This window comes from Manacus vitellinus, unplaced genomic scaffold, assembly GCF_001715985.3.
Source record: "Manacus vitellinus isolate BGI_N305 unplaced genomic scaffold, ASM171598v3 scaffold_62_pilon, whole genome shotgun sequence".
In the NCBI taxonomy this organism is placed as follows: Eukaryota; Metazoa; Chordata; class Aves; order Passeriformes; family Pipridae; genus Manacus; species Manacus vitellinus.
In genome coordinates, this window is record NW_021940704.1 from 891,036 (window position 1) to 904,527 (window position 13,492).

At 56.0% G+C, this 13,492-nt stretch overlaps 1 protein-coding gene across 1 annotated transcript in view; it reads left to right on the plus strand.

Moving 5' to 3' along the window:
• SPRY3 (sprouty RTK signaling antagonist 3) overlaps nucleotides 1–7,004 on the plus strand; it is a 15,459-nt gene extending 8,455 nt beyond the window's left edge. The window contains exon 2 of the mRNA XM_018083339.2: nucleotides 2,791–7,004. Within this exon, the coding sequence (XP_017938828.1) occupies nucleotides 2,838–3,758 (921 nt within the window). The 5' untranslated portion in view covers nucleotides 2,791–2,837 and the 3' untranslated portion in view covers nucleotides 3,759–7,004. The remainder of the gene's footprint in view (nucleotides 1–2,790) is intronic.
• The last annotated feature ends 6,488 nt before the right edge of the window (nucleotides 7,005–13,492 follow it).

The window sequence follows — 13,492 nt, forward strand, 5'->3', positions numbered from 1 at the left end:
GACCCTGCACATGGGAATCACAGGTCTGGGGGTGTTGGGGCCCCGGTCCAGCACTGGGGGTGCTTCCAGGATCTGTCTTTCCCGGGATGCTGTGTCCAAGCCCTGAGCCCAGATCCTGAGTGTCTGGCATTGCAGAGCCGACGGGCAGCTCCTCTCTCTGCCCATGTCCCCAGGGCTCTGTTCCTCCTCACGGTGTCCCTCCCTCCCACCCGAGCTTGGCTCATGGGTCTCCTCGTGCCTCCTGAGTTCCAGGTGTTGCAGAGGACTGGGAACACCTGGACTGGATCATCCCTTTGGCTGCTCTTTATCTCCCGGCTCCGCTGGCTTTGTCACTCCGCTGGCTTTGTCACAGCGGGACCCTCTGCTGCCTCTCTCTCTCCCTTTGTGTCTCCCCGAGGTTCAAGCCCCCCCGAACCCTCACAGGGGCCTTACTGGCTACGTGTGAATGCCCAGGTACTGCCACAGCCCAGGTGAGTAGGGATGGATACCCAGTGTGAGCAGCTGCTGCCCGTGTGAAAACCAGCATTGTCCCTGGAATGATCCCCCTCCCCGATGGGATCCGGGCACGAGGGACGTGGGAATGCACCGAGGCTTCTCCCTGCTCTCCTCTGTGTGGTCCCGGCTGCAGGCTGAGATTCAGGAGTCTGGGGGGCTTCAGGTCACCAGCCTGTGCTTTAGTAAGACCTTCCCAGGTGAGGAGCTCGGTGGCAGCAGGTGACAGCTCACAAGAGCTTTGCCTCTGGCCTGTTCCCATCCCGGCTGGGTGCTCACAAACCTGCCCTGAGTCAGCCATGCCCTCCTAATTCACCTTGGTATTGCTGTGAGAGAAACGGGTGTCCAAATCACTTGGGGGTGTCCTGGGCGAGCGACTCCTCACTGTCTGTGTCTCCCTGGATGGGGGATCACGTGGAGCGGGCGGCAGGTGGGCTCCGTGTGCAGGAAAACCCCAAATTTGAGCAGATCAATCACTTTTTCTTTGCGGGGAGGGGGATGGGAGAGACGAGATCTTGCTTGAACAGTCAAAGTAAGTTGCCTTTGCTTTCCCCTGCTCCTCAAGGTCAGCCGAGCTAATGAAAATCAATCTTCCCTCTGCCTCTCTCTGCTGCATGAGCAGATTCTACCTGTGGCCCCTTCACCTACTTGAAAGCGGCGGCTGCCGCGGCCGCCCCGTCCTGCTGACCGTGGGCAGCGCCGGAGGGAGCTTCCTCCTGGAACAGCGTCTTCCTGCTGGGCCGGGCACGGCGACAATATCCGTGTCACTGAGGGATCACTCCTTTGATCTGCCAGAGGAGAACGTCCTGGGGAAGCTGGCTGTGCACGGGAAGCGGGTGTTCAATGCGGAAATCTGGGCTGGAAGAGCCGGGCAGAGCTTGTGGCTGGGTCTGGCATGAAACACGTGGTGTCCGTTCTCGGGGCGCTCCAGGGTAGCTCCAGGCGGCAGGAGTGGGAGGTTTGTGTCTCTCTTCCTCCCTCCCTCCCAAGGGCTGGGAGCTGCCTGGGTGGAAGCCCCGTGCCCACCTGCCCCTCTCCCAGCCCCGTGGGAGGTTCACCCCGTTGCTGGTGGTGAGATCTGGCAGACGAGGGCCCCTCTCCCAGCCCCGTGGAAGGTTCACCCCGTTGCTGGTGGTGAGGTCTGGCAGACGAGGGCTTGGTGATGGAGCTGATGCCATGGGATAGAACCTGCCAGGAAGGGGAGTTGTGGAACATGGAGGTCCTCCCTGTCCCATCCCACATCCCTCAAAGGTGCTGACACTCCTGGACACAGCGGGTTCTGCTGCCAGTGCTGCCGACTCAGGAAGTGCCATTTCCTGAAAACAACAGCAAAGGGCATGGCAGCAGTGTGAGGGGCAGGATGGGGCTTGCCTGCTGCCAAAGCTGCATTCCCTCGTGTCTCTGCCGGGGTTAAAGGGAAACCTGCCCAATGGGAGCAAATTGGCTCCCGGGCTGTGGATGGGATAACGGGATGCTGCAGTGCACCAGGACTCAGAGTCAGTGGGATAGTCCTGTCTGTGGACAAGTGTAGGGCTCATTTTTTGCAATTAGTTGCAGTTTCATCCCTGGAAGTGTTCAAAAAATGCGTGAATGTGGCACTTGAGGACGTGGTTCAGTCGTGAACGTGGTGGTGGTGCTGGGTTGATGGTTGGACTTGACCTTAGAGGGCTTTTCCAGCCTTAATGATTCCGTGATTCCATTATTCTGATTTGTCACTGCTGCTACCTAAAATTAATTCTGTTCACATTCCCCATCCCAGTGCTCCCGGGGTGTGCAGGGAATGGCAGCAGGAGGCTGCTCGGGCGCGTTGGGAACCCCAAACCTTCTCTGAGCGAGATGACATTCCCAGTTCTGCCGTGCCTCTGGATAAGTCACTGCTTCCCATTTCCCCTCCCCTAGAGAGGACCACCATGTGTCCCTGGGGAAGGAGAGGGAGGTGCTGGGGAGGGGTGGAAAATCCTCTGGAATGACATGAGAGGCTCAAAAGTGTGGGGAGACACTGCGCCTGCTGGGTTTGAGGGGCAGATCCGACGGCCCTCTGCCCTTTGGGTGCGTCCAGTCTAAGTGTTCCCAGGAGCAACAGTACTCTGGATCTGATTGTTGGAAATCCTTTTGTTCTGAGCTCTCCAGCCGGCGTTTGCCTATTGGTTTAGTCTAGTGGAAGGCGTCCCTGCCCATGGCAGGGGCTTGGAACGGGATGAGCTTTAAGGTCCAACCCAAACCGGTCCAGGATTAGATGAATGGATCCCTTATAAAATGTAACAGGAATACTTTCTCTCTTCCCGCCCCATCCTTTAGGATTTTTAGATGTGCCCTGATGCCGCAGGGTCTCCTGGCTCCTGGAAATGCAGCTCTCTTCCAGCGTGGCTGAACTCAGCTGTGACGAGACGATGGACCCACCCGCTGAGGACTTCCAGCAGGTCCTGTCCATTGACCAAATCCGCTCCATCCGTGCCAGCAACAACTACGTGGAGAGACCGGCGACCTGCTTCCAGCAAGCCCGCTCCAACCCCTCCCTGGCCCAGCCACCGCACAAGCAGGAGTGGTCTCAGGACCGCCTGGTGTCTTCCACCTTCCAGGACCTGCACCGCAGCCACAGCCAACAGCACCAGATGCCGCCTTTGCAACCACACCTGAGCCATTCCAGCACGGCCAGCTCGGTCTCCCAAAGCACCACCGCCTCCGACCAGCGCCTCCTGAGCAGCCTGACGCCCTCCCACTCTGGGCACTCCCTCATCCGGACGCAGCCCCGCGCCGGCGAGCTGAAGGCGGAGGAGTCGCCGCTGAAGGGGGGCTCGGAGAAGCCCACCCTGCACAGCGGCCACCTCTTCATCTGCGAGGAGTGCGGGCGCTGCAAGTGCGCGCGGTGCACGGCCGCCCGCAGCCTGCCCTCCTGCTGGCTCTGCAACCAGCGCTGCCTCTGCTCCCCCGAGAGCCTCCTCGACTACGGGACCTGCCTCTGCTGCGTCAAGGGGCTCTTCTACCACTGCTCCACCGACGACGAGGACACCTGCGCCGACGACCCCTGCTCCTGCGGGCCGGGGTCCTGCTGCGCCCGCTGGGCTGCCATGAGCTTCCTCTCCCTCCTCATGCCCTGCCTCTGCTGCTACTTTCCCACCCTGGGGTGCCTCAAACTTTGCCAGCGGGGTTATGACGGCCTCAAACGACCCGGCTGCCGCTGCCAGAGCCACACCAACACGGTCTGCAGGAAGATCTCCTCGTCCAGCGGCACGCCCTTCCCCAAAACACTGGACAAGCCGGTATGACCCTCCCGGCGAGGAGAAGCAGGCTTTGCTCCTCTTCCTCCCACTCCTCCTCCTCCTCCTCCTCCTCCTCCTCCTTCTCTCTCCTCCATCCCCTTCCTCCCTGGGCTCCCTCCACACTGCAGTGCTCCCCCTTACCCACCATCACCTTCTGGGAATGAGACGGGTGAGCTGAGGGTCTCCCAGGCTTCGTGACATCCTGGCTGGTTGGCCGGGGGAACTGGCACCGAGCTGGGGGAAACAGTGGTTTTGCACATATGGGAGAGGGACAGGAGAGGCAGAGAGAGCTGTGGGTGCCCTCCCTGGCTGTATCCCACAGGGAAAGGTGACCCAGAGGGTCTTTGGGACTCTGCCCCCATGGGAAGGGTGACCGGGGGGTCCTCAGGACTCTGGTCTCAGCAGGTTTAGGAGCTGCCCCACAGTGTGGTCCTTCTCCATGGGGGAAAGAGGCAGGTCAATGTACCCCCTGTGCAAGAGCCCCCCGGGAGCCAGACCACCTCCTCTCACTCTTTCTCCCTCTCCAGTCCTTTCCATGGGTGGCCTTTCTCCTCTCAGGTGGCCGTAGGTCCCCTTTCCTGAGGGGCTGGCGTGCTGTGGGGTCTCCTCAGTGGCAGCGCCTTCCCTCCAGGCTTGGGAGCTGCTGGGAGAAGTGAGCGAGCTCCAAAATGAGGTGGCACCGTGTTTTTCTGTCTCAAAGAGGAAGGGAAGGTGTGGGAAGCTTTAGAAACCTTCTGGCAGGGGAAGGAGCTATCGGAGGCAGCCCAGCCCACTCGCTCCTGCCCGACTGCAGCGAGGGAAAGGTCCCCTCTGGGATTTGGCTGAGAACAAGGAGCTGGTTGGAAATTGCCATTCATTTCTCCAGGCCTTGGAGGGCTGCCTGGGGTGGGAGCTGCTGCCTGGCTCCATCCCACCACCGAGCAGATGCTGCAGGCACCAGCTCCGTGCTTGAATCCCAACCTGGTACCTTCCACCAGCACTGAATTCACTTTAAAAAAGTGCATGGCAAAGTCAACTGTCAGCAGCCACTGCTCCGGGGACTCCCCAGCAGGGGCTTCTGTCACCCTGCTTCGGGCTGGAGCACACGGAGAGCACGAGGGGGTGTCAAAACTGGGGACTCCAACCTTCCCTCCCTGTAGATGTTCTGTTTGAGTCCTCGCCCTGCTGAGGGTTCTGCGCGGACAACCGGGAATGGGTCTGGACCAAGCCCCGGGGCTGGGCCATCTGCAGAGCAGACGGGCACCCGGATCCGGGTCAGGGCTTCGTGTTCCCTTGCTGGGATGATAATGAGCCCAACTGGTTGCTGTTGTTGGAGGGCTCCTCCTGGTCCCGAGCTCAGCCCCATCTCCACACGGCGCCGGCTCCCCGTTGTGACCCCACTGGCACCGTGCAGGGAAGTTTGGAGCTGGGATGGTGGCCTGGAGCTCAGCTCTGCCTGCCTGTCTCTCTTCTGAGGTGTGTGAGCACAGAGACAAGCGAATGGTTCCCCTGGAGAAACACATGCAACACATCCCCTGGCTTCCCCAAGACCCTGCACCCAGGGCTCACCCGCTGCCTCCTCCCAGCCACCTCTTTCCGTAGAGTTCTGTGGATCTATTTTTGTACATATAAATATAACGTTAGGATGGGTAGGTCTCTTACTAATAATATTCATGATACTGCTGTGAACGGTGCCAGGTGCAAGGTTTGGCTTCCTGGTACACTTGCACATGGTGGAAAAGATGATTTCCCAGTCTGTTTATTGCTAATCCTAGACCCTTAGTTCCCAGGTCGTCGGGAGAGGGGGAAAGGCAGGTGTATGGATTGTCCAGGAGGGTCTGCTCTGCAGTGAGGGGGTGGGATTCAGTGCTGACTGTGGGGGGAGGCAGAGGTGGACTCTTCACAGTGGGATTCCTCTTTCCATCCATTTGCTATCTGAAAACCACGGAGGATCGAAGCTCCCTCTGTTGGAGGGAAGAGCGGATCCAGGGAGTGATTCATCCCGTTTGGAAGCATTATTCATGAAATTCTGCGCTGGCAGTGCCTCACTCCCTTGACTCAAATGGCACCCAAACATTGAACTTGAGGTTCCCCGTGGAAGGAGGGATGAGTCCCATTCCTGGTGGGAAGGTTGTACCTGGAGGATGTCACGGACACGAGCGAAATCCTCGTCCTGATTTCACCCAGCCCCTGAGGGGTGATGTGGAAAGATCTGGCCAAAGATGGACAGCCTGCTTCCCTAAGGTGGGGGGATCTCAGGACGATGCTCTGGGACGCAGAAGGATCTCCTGGCATTAGGAAGGAAGAGGGCCCCACATCCTCTGAGGCCACCCCTGAAATCTGGAATTATTTGGATTTTAAAGCCATGACCTTTTCAGAGGATGCCCCGTAGGAGTGTGAATCCCCCTAAGATCAGGCCGTGTGGCAGCAGATATTAAATATGGTGCCAATGTATTTATCCATATGCCAGTAATTGCTTGGCTCCCTGCTTCCAAGCCATGTTGGGGAGAGGGGCTTCCACCAAGAGGCACCTTCCTTTGGAAGGCTTGATTTGCTCTTCTATTGGTGCTGTTTAAACTCCTTCTTCCTAAAAAACAGACAATATTTTTAGGGAAGAAAGGTCCCCTTTTCACTGTGGATTGGAGGAACTGTCTCCCTTGAATGAGAATGCGAAACAGTTCATTGAAACTTTTTAAAGAGAACTAATGAACAGAATTTTCCAACTTGCTCTACTTTGATTTTTTTTTTTTCCTCCTCCTTTTTAAACGGATCCCACTCGTAAATTTAGTTACCACCTCTGTATCTTTGCAATTCACTGCTTCCTCTCCTGATGGTGGAATGACTCAACATGTGAAGCTTCATCATTTTCACGGCCTCCCCAAGTCATGCGAGCGCGGGGTGACCTCCCCCAGGTGCTGGAGCTGGAGGATGAGGAGATGGCTGTCCACGGAGCAGCTCCCTGGAGCCAGCTTTGCTTGGCACAGCTCTTGTAGCACATTTACCTTCAGGAATTGGTGGGAGGCCAGGATGCCTGCCAGGAGCCTTCCACCTAATGGGCTTTTTCTGGGTCAGTGCAGAAGCCCCATTTCTACCAGGGAACGGTGCCACAGCCTGGGTGAGGATGAGGAGCATGGCCAGGGCTCTGGAATGTCTCATCTCCAAGAAATGACAAACCTGTGAGATAGATTTTATGAAATATTGGACATGCAGGAAGAGAGGAATTTAAAAGCCATGTAGATGTGCACTTGGGGACATGGTTTAGTGGTGGGCTTGGCAGTGCTGGGGGATGATTGGACTCAATGGTCTTTGAGGGCTTTTCCAACCTAAATGATTCCATGATTCTTTGAACTGGGGAGGAGGAGGAGAGCCCCAGATGGGCACTGAGGGCTGTCAGACCAGCTTTGGTTTGACTGAGGGCAGACACAAAGCTACAGGCAGGACTGGCAGGGGCTGCAGGAGTTCAGAGCTGTGGGGGCAGGTGGCTTCACCTGGGTTACTGCTCCCTGCTCCACCTGCAGTGCTCAGCACGCTCCCCTGCCCTTGCTTTCAGCAGGCAGGAGAAGCTGGGATGTGCCAGAAGCTCTCCAGAGGAGGCCAGCTCTGCTTCACTGAGCTCATCTGCTGTGGGGAAAGCTGTGGGCAGCCTCGTATTCTTTCCCTGAGCTTTTCCTAACATCTTCTGACCAGATCCATCCTGCTCCCTCCCCACCTCCGGCTGCCAGACGGTTTGGTTTGCCTGCAGAGAGGACTCTGGTTCTTGTTGGGGTTGTGAGCCCCTTTCCTGCCCCACCCTCAGTGAGTCAGATCACATCTGCTCTGGTGTTTGTTTGCAGCTGCTTGTCCCGGCAGTTGGGGTTTCTCTCTGTCCTGACGTGTCTTTTTTGGTTTTCTTTTGGGAGTGTCACATGTCGAGCCCTCTGCTCTCCCACAGGGATGGATCCGCTTCGTGAGGGAACATTTCTGTGCTCTGTGTCTCTGCTGGTCGTGGGCTCCTTTGCCAGGGAATGTGCAGGGCTGTGGGCAGATGCAGACAGGGAAAGAGATTCAGGTGCCAAAGGAGCAGGAGGCAGGAGCTGCTGAGCGGGACCTGAGCTCCCCCTGCTCCTCTCCCCATCCAAACCTCCAAAGCTTCATCCACACAAGAGGTTCTGCTGGGGTTTGTTCCTGGCTTCCCTTGGTCCCACTCCCCTCCTTCCCCACTGGCAAATCACCTCCAGCACAGGTGAGGAGGGGTCATGGGAACCAGGCTGGAGTCTCCCTCCCATCCCAGCTCCCAAACTCTCCTGGTGGAGGGGCAGGAGTGGTCCTCAATAGAGAGAGATGAGCCAGGAGTGAGGGGAGCTGCCATGGGATTTTGCACAGGGAATGAGCCCACTGTGCCCCAAACTCACCACTCCCAGCACCACTGTTAGTTCCCTCTGTCTCTGGCCTTTGGGTGTTTTTAGGCTGGAAAAAGCTGGGAGGCCTTCAGGTCTGATGTTTGTGATCAGCATGTGATGAGGGCTGTGCCCCCATCCCAAAGCACATCCTTGGTCTCTAACAGGATCCAGCTCAGGTTTGTCTCTTCCAAGGAGCCCGTGGAGGCCAGGCCTGCAGGATGCTCCCAGCAGCTGGACACACCTGACCCAGGTGGGCCAAACCTGAGCTGGGACCTCTTGGGGCTCAGTCTGCTTGGGGGGATTGCCCCGTGAGCATCAGGATCTCCTGCAAACTCTCTCCCAGAGTCAGGTTGGGAGCTCGTGCAGGGGGGATCTGTTCTGCTTGGGGGGGCATTGCAGAAGAATCCCCTGAGGGTAGAATCCAGGGTCTCCAGTCCCCTTGGAGGGGACTGCAGGCAGGAGAGGGATGTTGGGTGGATGGGAAGAGATCACACACCTCTGTGGGGCAGAGGGAAAGCGGGGCGGGGTTTCCTGGTGGGTCTCTCTCCTGCTGCACCCCAAAGGGCTGGACCAAACCCCCCCTGGAGAGCTGGGCCCTGGGAGAGGAGGGTTCTCAGCCCTCTGTCCTAAGGTGTGTGATCATCCCAGAGCTGGTTCCCCCCTTCCCTGCAGAGCCCCTGTCCCCCTTCCCCTCCCTCTCTCCCCGTCCCCATCCGTTCCCTCGGGATGCTCTGTGTCCTCCTGCCTCCCCAGGTGTCCTCAGCACAAAGTTCTCCTTGGAAGATGCATCACCCTGGGCTTCACAGGAGAGTCTCCTGCCTGGAACTGAAGGCTCTAATCCTATATTTATGGGTACACAAATGTTCTGTACAGTGTGTAAAGATCCCTCCCCTGGCTCTCTCCATTCGGGCTCCTTTCTATAAGGTATAATATATGTTTATAACCCGATGACTGGTTTTTTTGACAATAATACTCTTGTACCTTTTAAGAGAAAAAAAAAATAAAAAAACCAAAGTATTTATTTGAAAAGTTTATTTTAAAGATAAGAAAAAAAAATAACCTATTTATTTTACTGCACCCTCTTCTGTTTGATTTCCTTCTCTTGCAAAGCTGATAACTGTTACAGAACCACTGCTGAGATGAAAGAAGTGATTCTATGGTGGCTTCACAAGCCCACTTAGAGCAACTATTCAATAAAAATATATATTAATTTTGAACCTGGTCTCATTCCTGTCTCTGTGGTGGTGGGGACATGGCCCAGGCTCGCTGCTGGGGGGTACTGGGAGGCTGGGCTGGGACTGACATTTGGGGGGACCATTTGTAGCTCCATCAGGGTTCGCTTGGGAGATTTCTCCTGATGTTCAAACCTCGAAAATCTCAGCATGGGCTTCCCCGCTGCGGCTGTCCCACATCCTCGAGGAAGGGCTGGCTCCTGTGGCAAAGGGCAGGAGCAAAGAGGGAGGGACTGAGGTAAGAAATCCCTGAGACTGGAGGGGGTCTCAGTCCCTCCACAGATTCCCACACATTCCCAAAGGCTCTCCTACTGCCAGAAGAGAGGGGGTGATGCCACAGGGCGATGCAGAGGAGGAGCTGCAGCTGGGACCTGGCTGTCTCTTCCCACCAGCTGCAGAAGGCACCTTGGAGGTGGGTTTAGCCCAAAATGGAAGAATCTGGGCCACAGCACCAGCAGTTGCTGGGTCAGGCTGGTGCCTCTGCTGTCTCTGTGGACATCACAGGCCAGTGGTTCACAAACTGCTGCGGGTACAGAGCCCAGACACTTCTGCTTGGCGGGAGGGTCTGTTGTTCACCTAAAGCTCTTCTCTCACAAAGCTGGTGGATCTTTATTCAAGCACTTCCAGAGAACAAACTCCTTTCACACAGATTCGGAGGCTGATGAATTCCATGGTTAGTGGCACCTCCCTTATTCCTATTTAATTTATTGGCTCCAGCTTCTACCCCTTGGCTCCAGCTGAACCTGTCTCCTTTAGCTGCAAGAGTCCTTTCCTAGGATGGTTTCCCTAGGCTAGATTTGTGCTCAAGAGCCCTCCCAACCTCTGTGCTTAATTAAAACCCTGGATTCTCCGTGTCTCTCACCATAAAGCCTTTTTTCAGGCTGTTTCCCTGGTTTGGAGCCCTGTCTGTGGCGTCGCTGGTATCGGAGCTCGCTTTCCAAAATATGTTCCAGTGCCTCAGCCCCAGCATCCAGGATCTGCCTCGGGGCTCTGGAGCACAGATGTGAGTCCAATCCCTGCTGTGACTCACTCTTCCCCTGCTTTTCAAACAAAAGATGGATCCGGGCCATTTGTCATCCATTGGCTCTTTCCAGTGCCAAAGTCCCTGTTTTTTGGACACAGCCAACCAGTTTCATTCCCCGATGTGCAGCCTTCTGTTAACTGTGTTAGAGCCCTTTTGGTGAGTATAGTACCACCTTCCCAAGCCTTCTCTGTCCTCAGCAGCTCATGCCACCAAATCTACTGCCATATCCTGGTCTCCAATCCCTGTGGTCCCATGGAGGAAGGCTCAGGAGCTGAGCTGTATTGTGAGGTCAGCAGAGAAGCAGAGCTAGGTGACCTACAGACCATGGTGATGTGAAATAGATGGTGACTGCTTGCTTAGACATTTTCCTTCTGTGTAAAGAAAGTTGTGGTGATCCCAGAAATGACAAAAGGGGACAGTAATTGGGCCTTTTCCTGAGATTGGGGTGATGCTTTAAACTGGGCAGTCGTTTTCTGCTTTGCATCCCTGTGAAGATCAGGGAGAGATTCCCCAGGCTCAAGCATCCCATGGCACCTGCACCATCCCATGGTTGCCCCAGGTGAGCTGGTGGCAGCACCAAGTCACAGCCATGGAACTGAACCACCTGGAGGGTTTGGCCTAGAACAAGAACCCACTTTTCCTTGGCTATCACGGATGTCGTTCAGAGCTGGAATGCCCCGTTCTGTGCTGTCCTAGGAGCACGTGGCCCGAGCAAGCTCAGCTCCATAAAACCCTCCCATAGAGGTAGACAAGGCTTTTCCAGAAGCAAATTTCCACCTTTTCGGTGTTGAAATCTTCCCTTGCCCAGAGCAAGCAAAGTTAGGCCAAGCTCGAATCCCCCCTAGGATAGCCAGGTGTGATCCAGCCCTCTGCCTGCGTGGAGCATCCCTCGGCAGCCTGGGAAAGCGTCTGGCGGGCTCCAGGAGAGCAAGGGTAGGTGTTTGCAGTCGAGAGGTTGTCTGTCTAGACAGGAGAGAGAGCGAGAAGCCCTCTTAAGGAGTCATTCATCTCTTCCTAAGATGGCTAAATAGGTCAGATGACTCATGCCCTGAAAGTGCCTATTTCTCTCCGCTGACTACAAAGAGGGAAGGAGCTCCCGACGGCCCCTCTGCGCCTCAGACATCTGAGGGGGGCAGATCTGAACCTGGCTGTTGTGGTAGTTCCATGGCCCAGCAGGGGAATTCACCTCTCCCAACATCCCCAGTGCTGCTTCATCAGTGAAGGTGATGAGGAGACTATTAATTGAACCCCGGGTGGTTTTTGACTCGCGCTGAAGGTGACGTGCATGAAGGAACCTGGGCAGAGATGGGCAGGAGCAGGTAGAGGGGCTATCCCTTGCTGTTACCACAGGCTGTGGGGACCATGGGGAGGAGTTTGAGCTGGAGTGATTTGCAGAATTGCTTCTGCACCACCAGAAACCCTTCTTTGGTTGACTGTGGTCATCCTCGTGTAGGGCTGAGGGCACCTTACTGCTCTGCACACCTCTGGCCAGGGGAAGCCAATGGTGCTCTGGTGTGGACAGAGACAAGAGGACAGCCTGGTGCTGCCCCACCGTTGTTCTGAGCTGCTCTGTGATGTTTGGAAATCCCTGGAGGCATCCCAAGGCCGAGGGGGCAGCTGTGAGAGCAGCCAGCAGCCTTTGGAATAGCCCAGACAAGAAACGAGACCCACAAAAGGCTGCAGCCCTGGGAACTGGGGGGGATCTTGCTCCCTGCAGGCAAGAGGGTCTCTGGCACCCCAAGGATGACAACATGCCACGGTCCTGGTGCAAAATGAACAGTTTGTTTCCCAAAACACCTCCAGTTTTCAGCGCTGCCCTGGTATCCCAGAGCCACGCTCTGATCCTGCAAAACATCACGAGATTGGCTTGAAAATCAAGATGCAGCTCACAGCAGACTCTTGTTTTTCGCTGCTGCTTTTGGAGGCTGACTGAGTCATGCTCACAAGCCTCTTTTGCCAGACACCAGGGCTGGCAGCTCCTCTGAAACCACCGAACGGGCACAGGGATCCTCCTGTGAGCCCAAGAGCGACTCAGCCTGGGGGTCAGGGACAGCCCGGGCACCCCGACACGTGCCAGGGAGTGCAGGAAATGGCCAAAGATCTTGAACTGTGGATGATGCACAAAAAGCAGGAGGCATGGGAGGTCCATCTTCCAATTTTAGTCTGGTCACTGCTGTGCTCCTTCCTCTGGACACCTCACTCTGACCTTGGTGATGCACTGAGCCAAAGGGCTGCTGGTCATCCCGGGGTTCCTGTCATCCCCCTTCAAGTACGACCAGCAATGTCTCAGCCCCTGGATCAGCAGCTGGAGAACATTTCAGAGGTCTCCAGCGGTGCCTGAAGTAGGAATGTTTTCCCCTGGCAGGAGACCCCCTCAGCTGGGCACTCCCTGGCATCCTTCCTCTCCACGTTCTGCTCCTGGGAAGTGACTGAGGTTGAGGATGTTTCTTCCAGGCACTTTGGGAACAAAATTATTTTCCTGACATGAAACTCCAAATACTCCTGGGGAGCTTCTAAAAGATTTATTTCCTGTATCCACTTCCCCTGTGCCTCGCTGCTCTCTGTAAGGACATTTGCATGGAACAGTAGGATCTCAGTCTTTTGATGTGCAATTATCATCTGCAGAAATGACTAATCAATTAAGAACAGTCACTACCAGGCTTTCTATTTATTTCTTTCTCATTGAAACCAGAGCGAATGTGCCCTTTTTCCTGGGAAAATGATGGTTTTTTCCAGCCGCCGCTGCCAAAAACTTCCCGATGGATCTGAGGGTGACATCATGCCCTCCTTGGTCCCCGCTGGTGTCACCGTCAGGGCTGAGCTGGCCGTGCTGCTGACAGATGAGAGAGCCCATGTCACCAGCCCTGCCAGCTCAGTGTGCCAGCGGGAGCGGGGACATGCCAGGAATGGCTTGGATCGCACTCGGAGAGCAGCTCAGGCAGGTAAAAGCTGCCCCAAGCATAGGCAAGAGTGAAGATCCTTCACCCTAAAGGTGGTCCACCACGAGGTGAGGGGGGCACTCTTTCCAAGGGCATGTAGTGACAGGACAAGGGAGAATGGCTTTAAGCTGAAAGAGGGCGGGATTTGATGGGATATTGGGAAGGAATTTTTCCCTGTGAGGGTGGG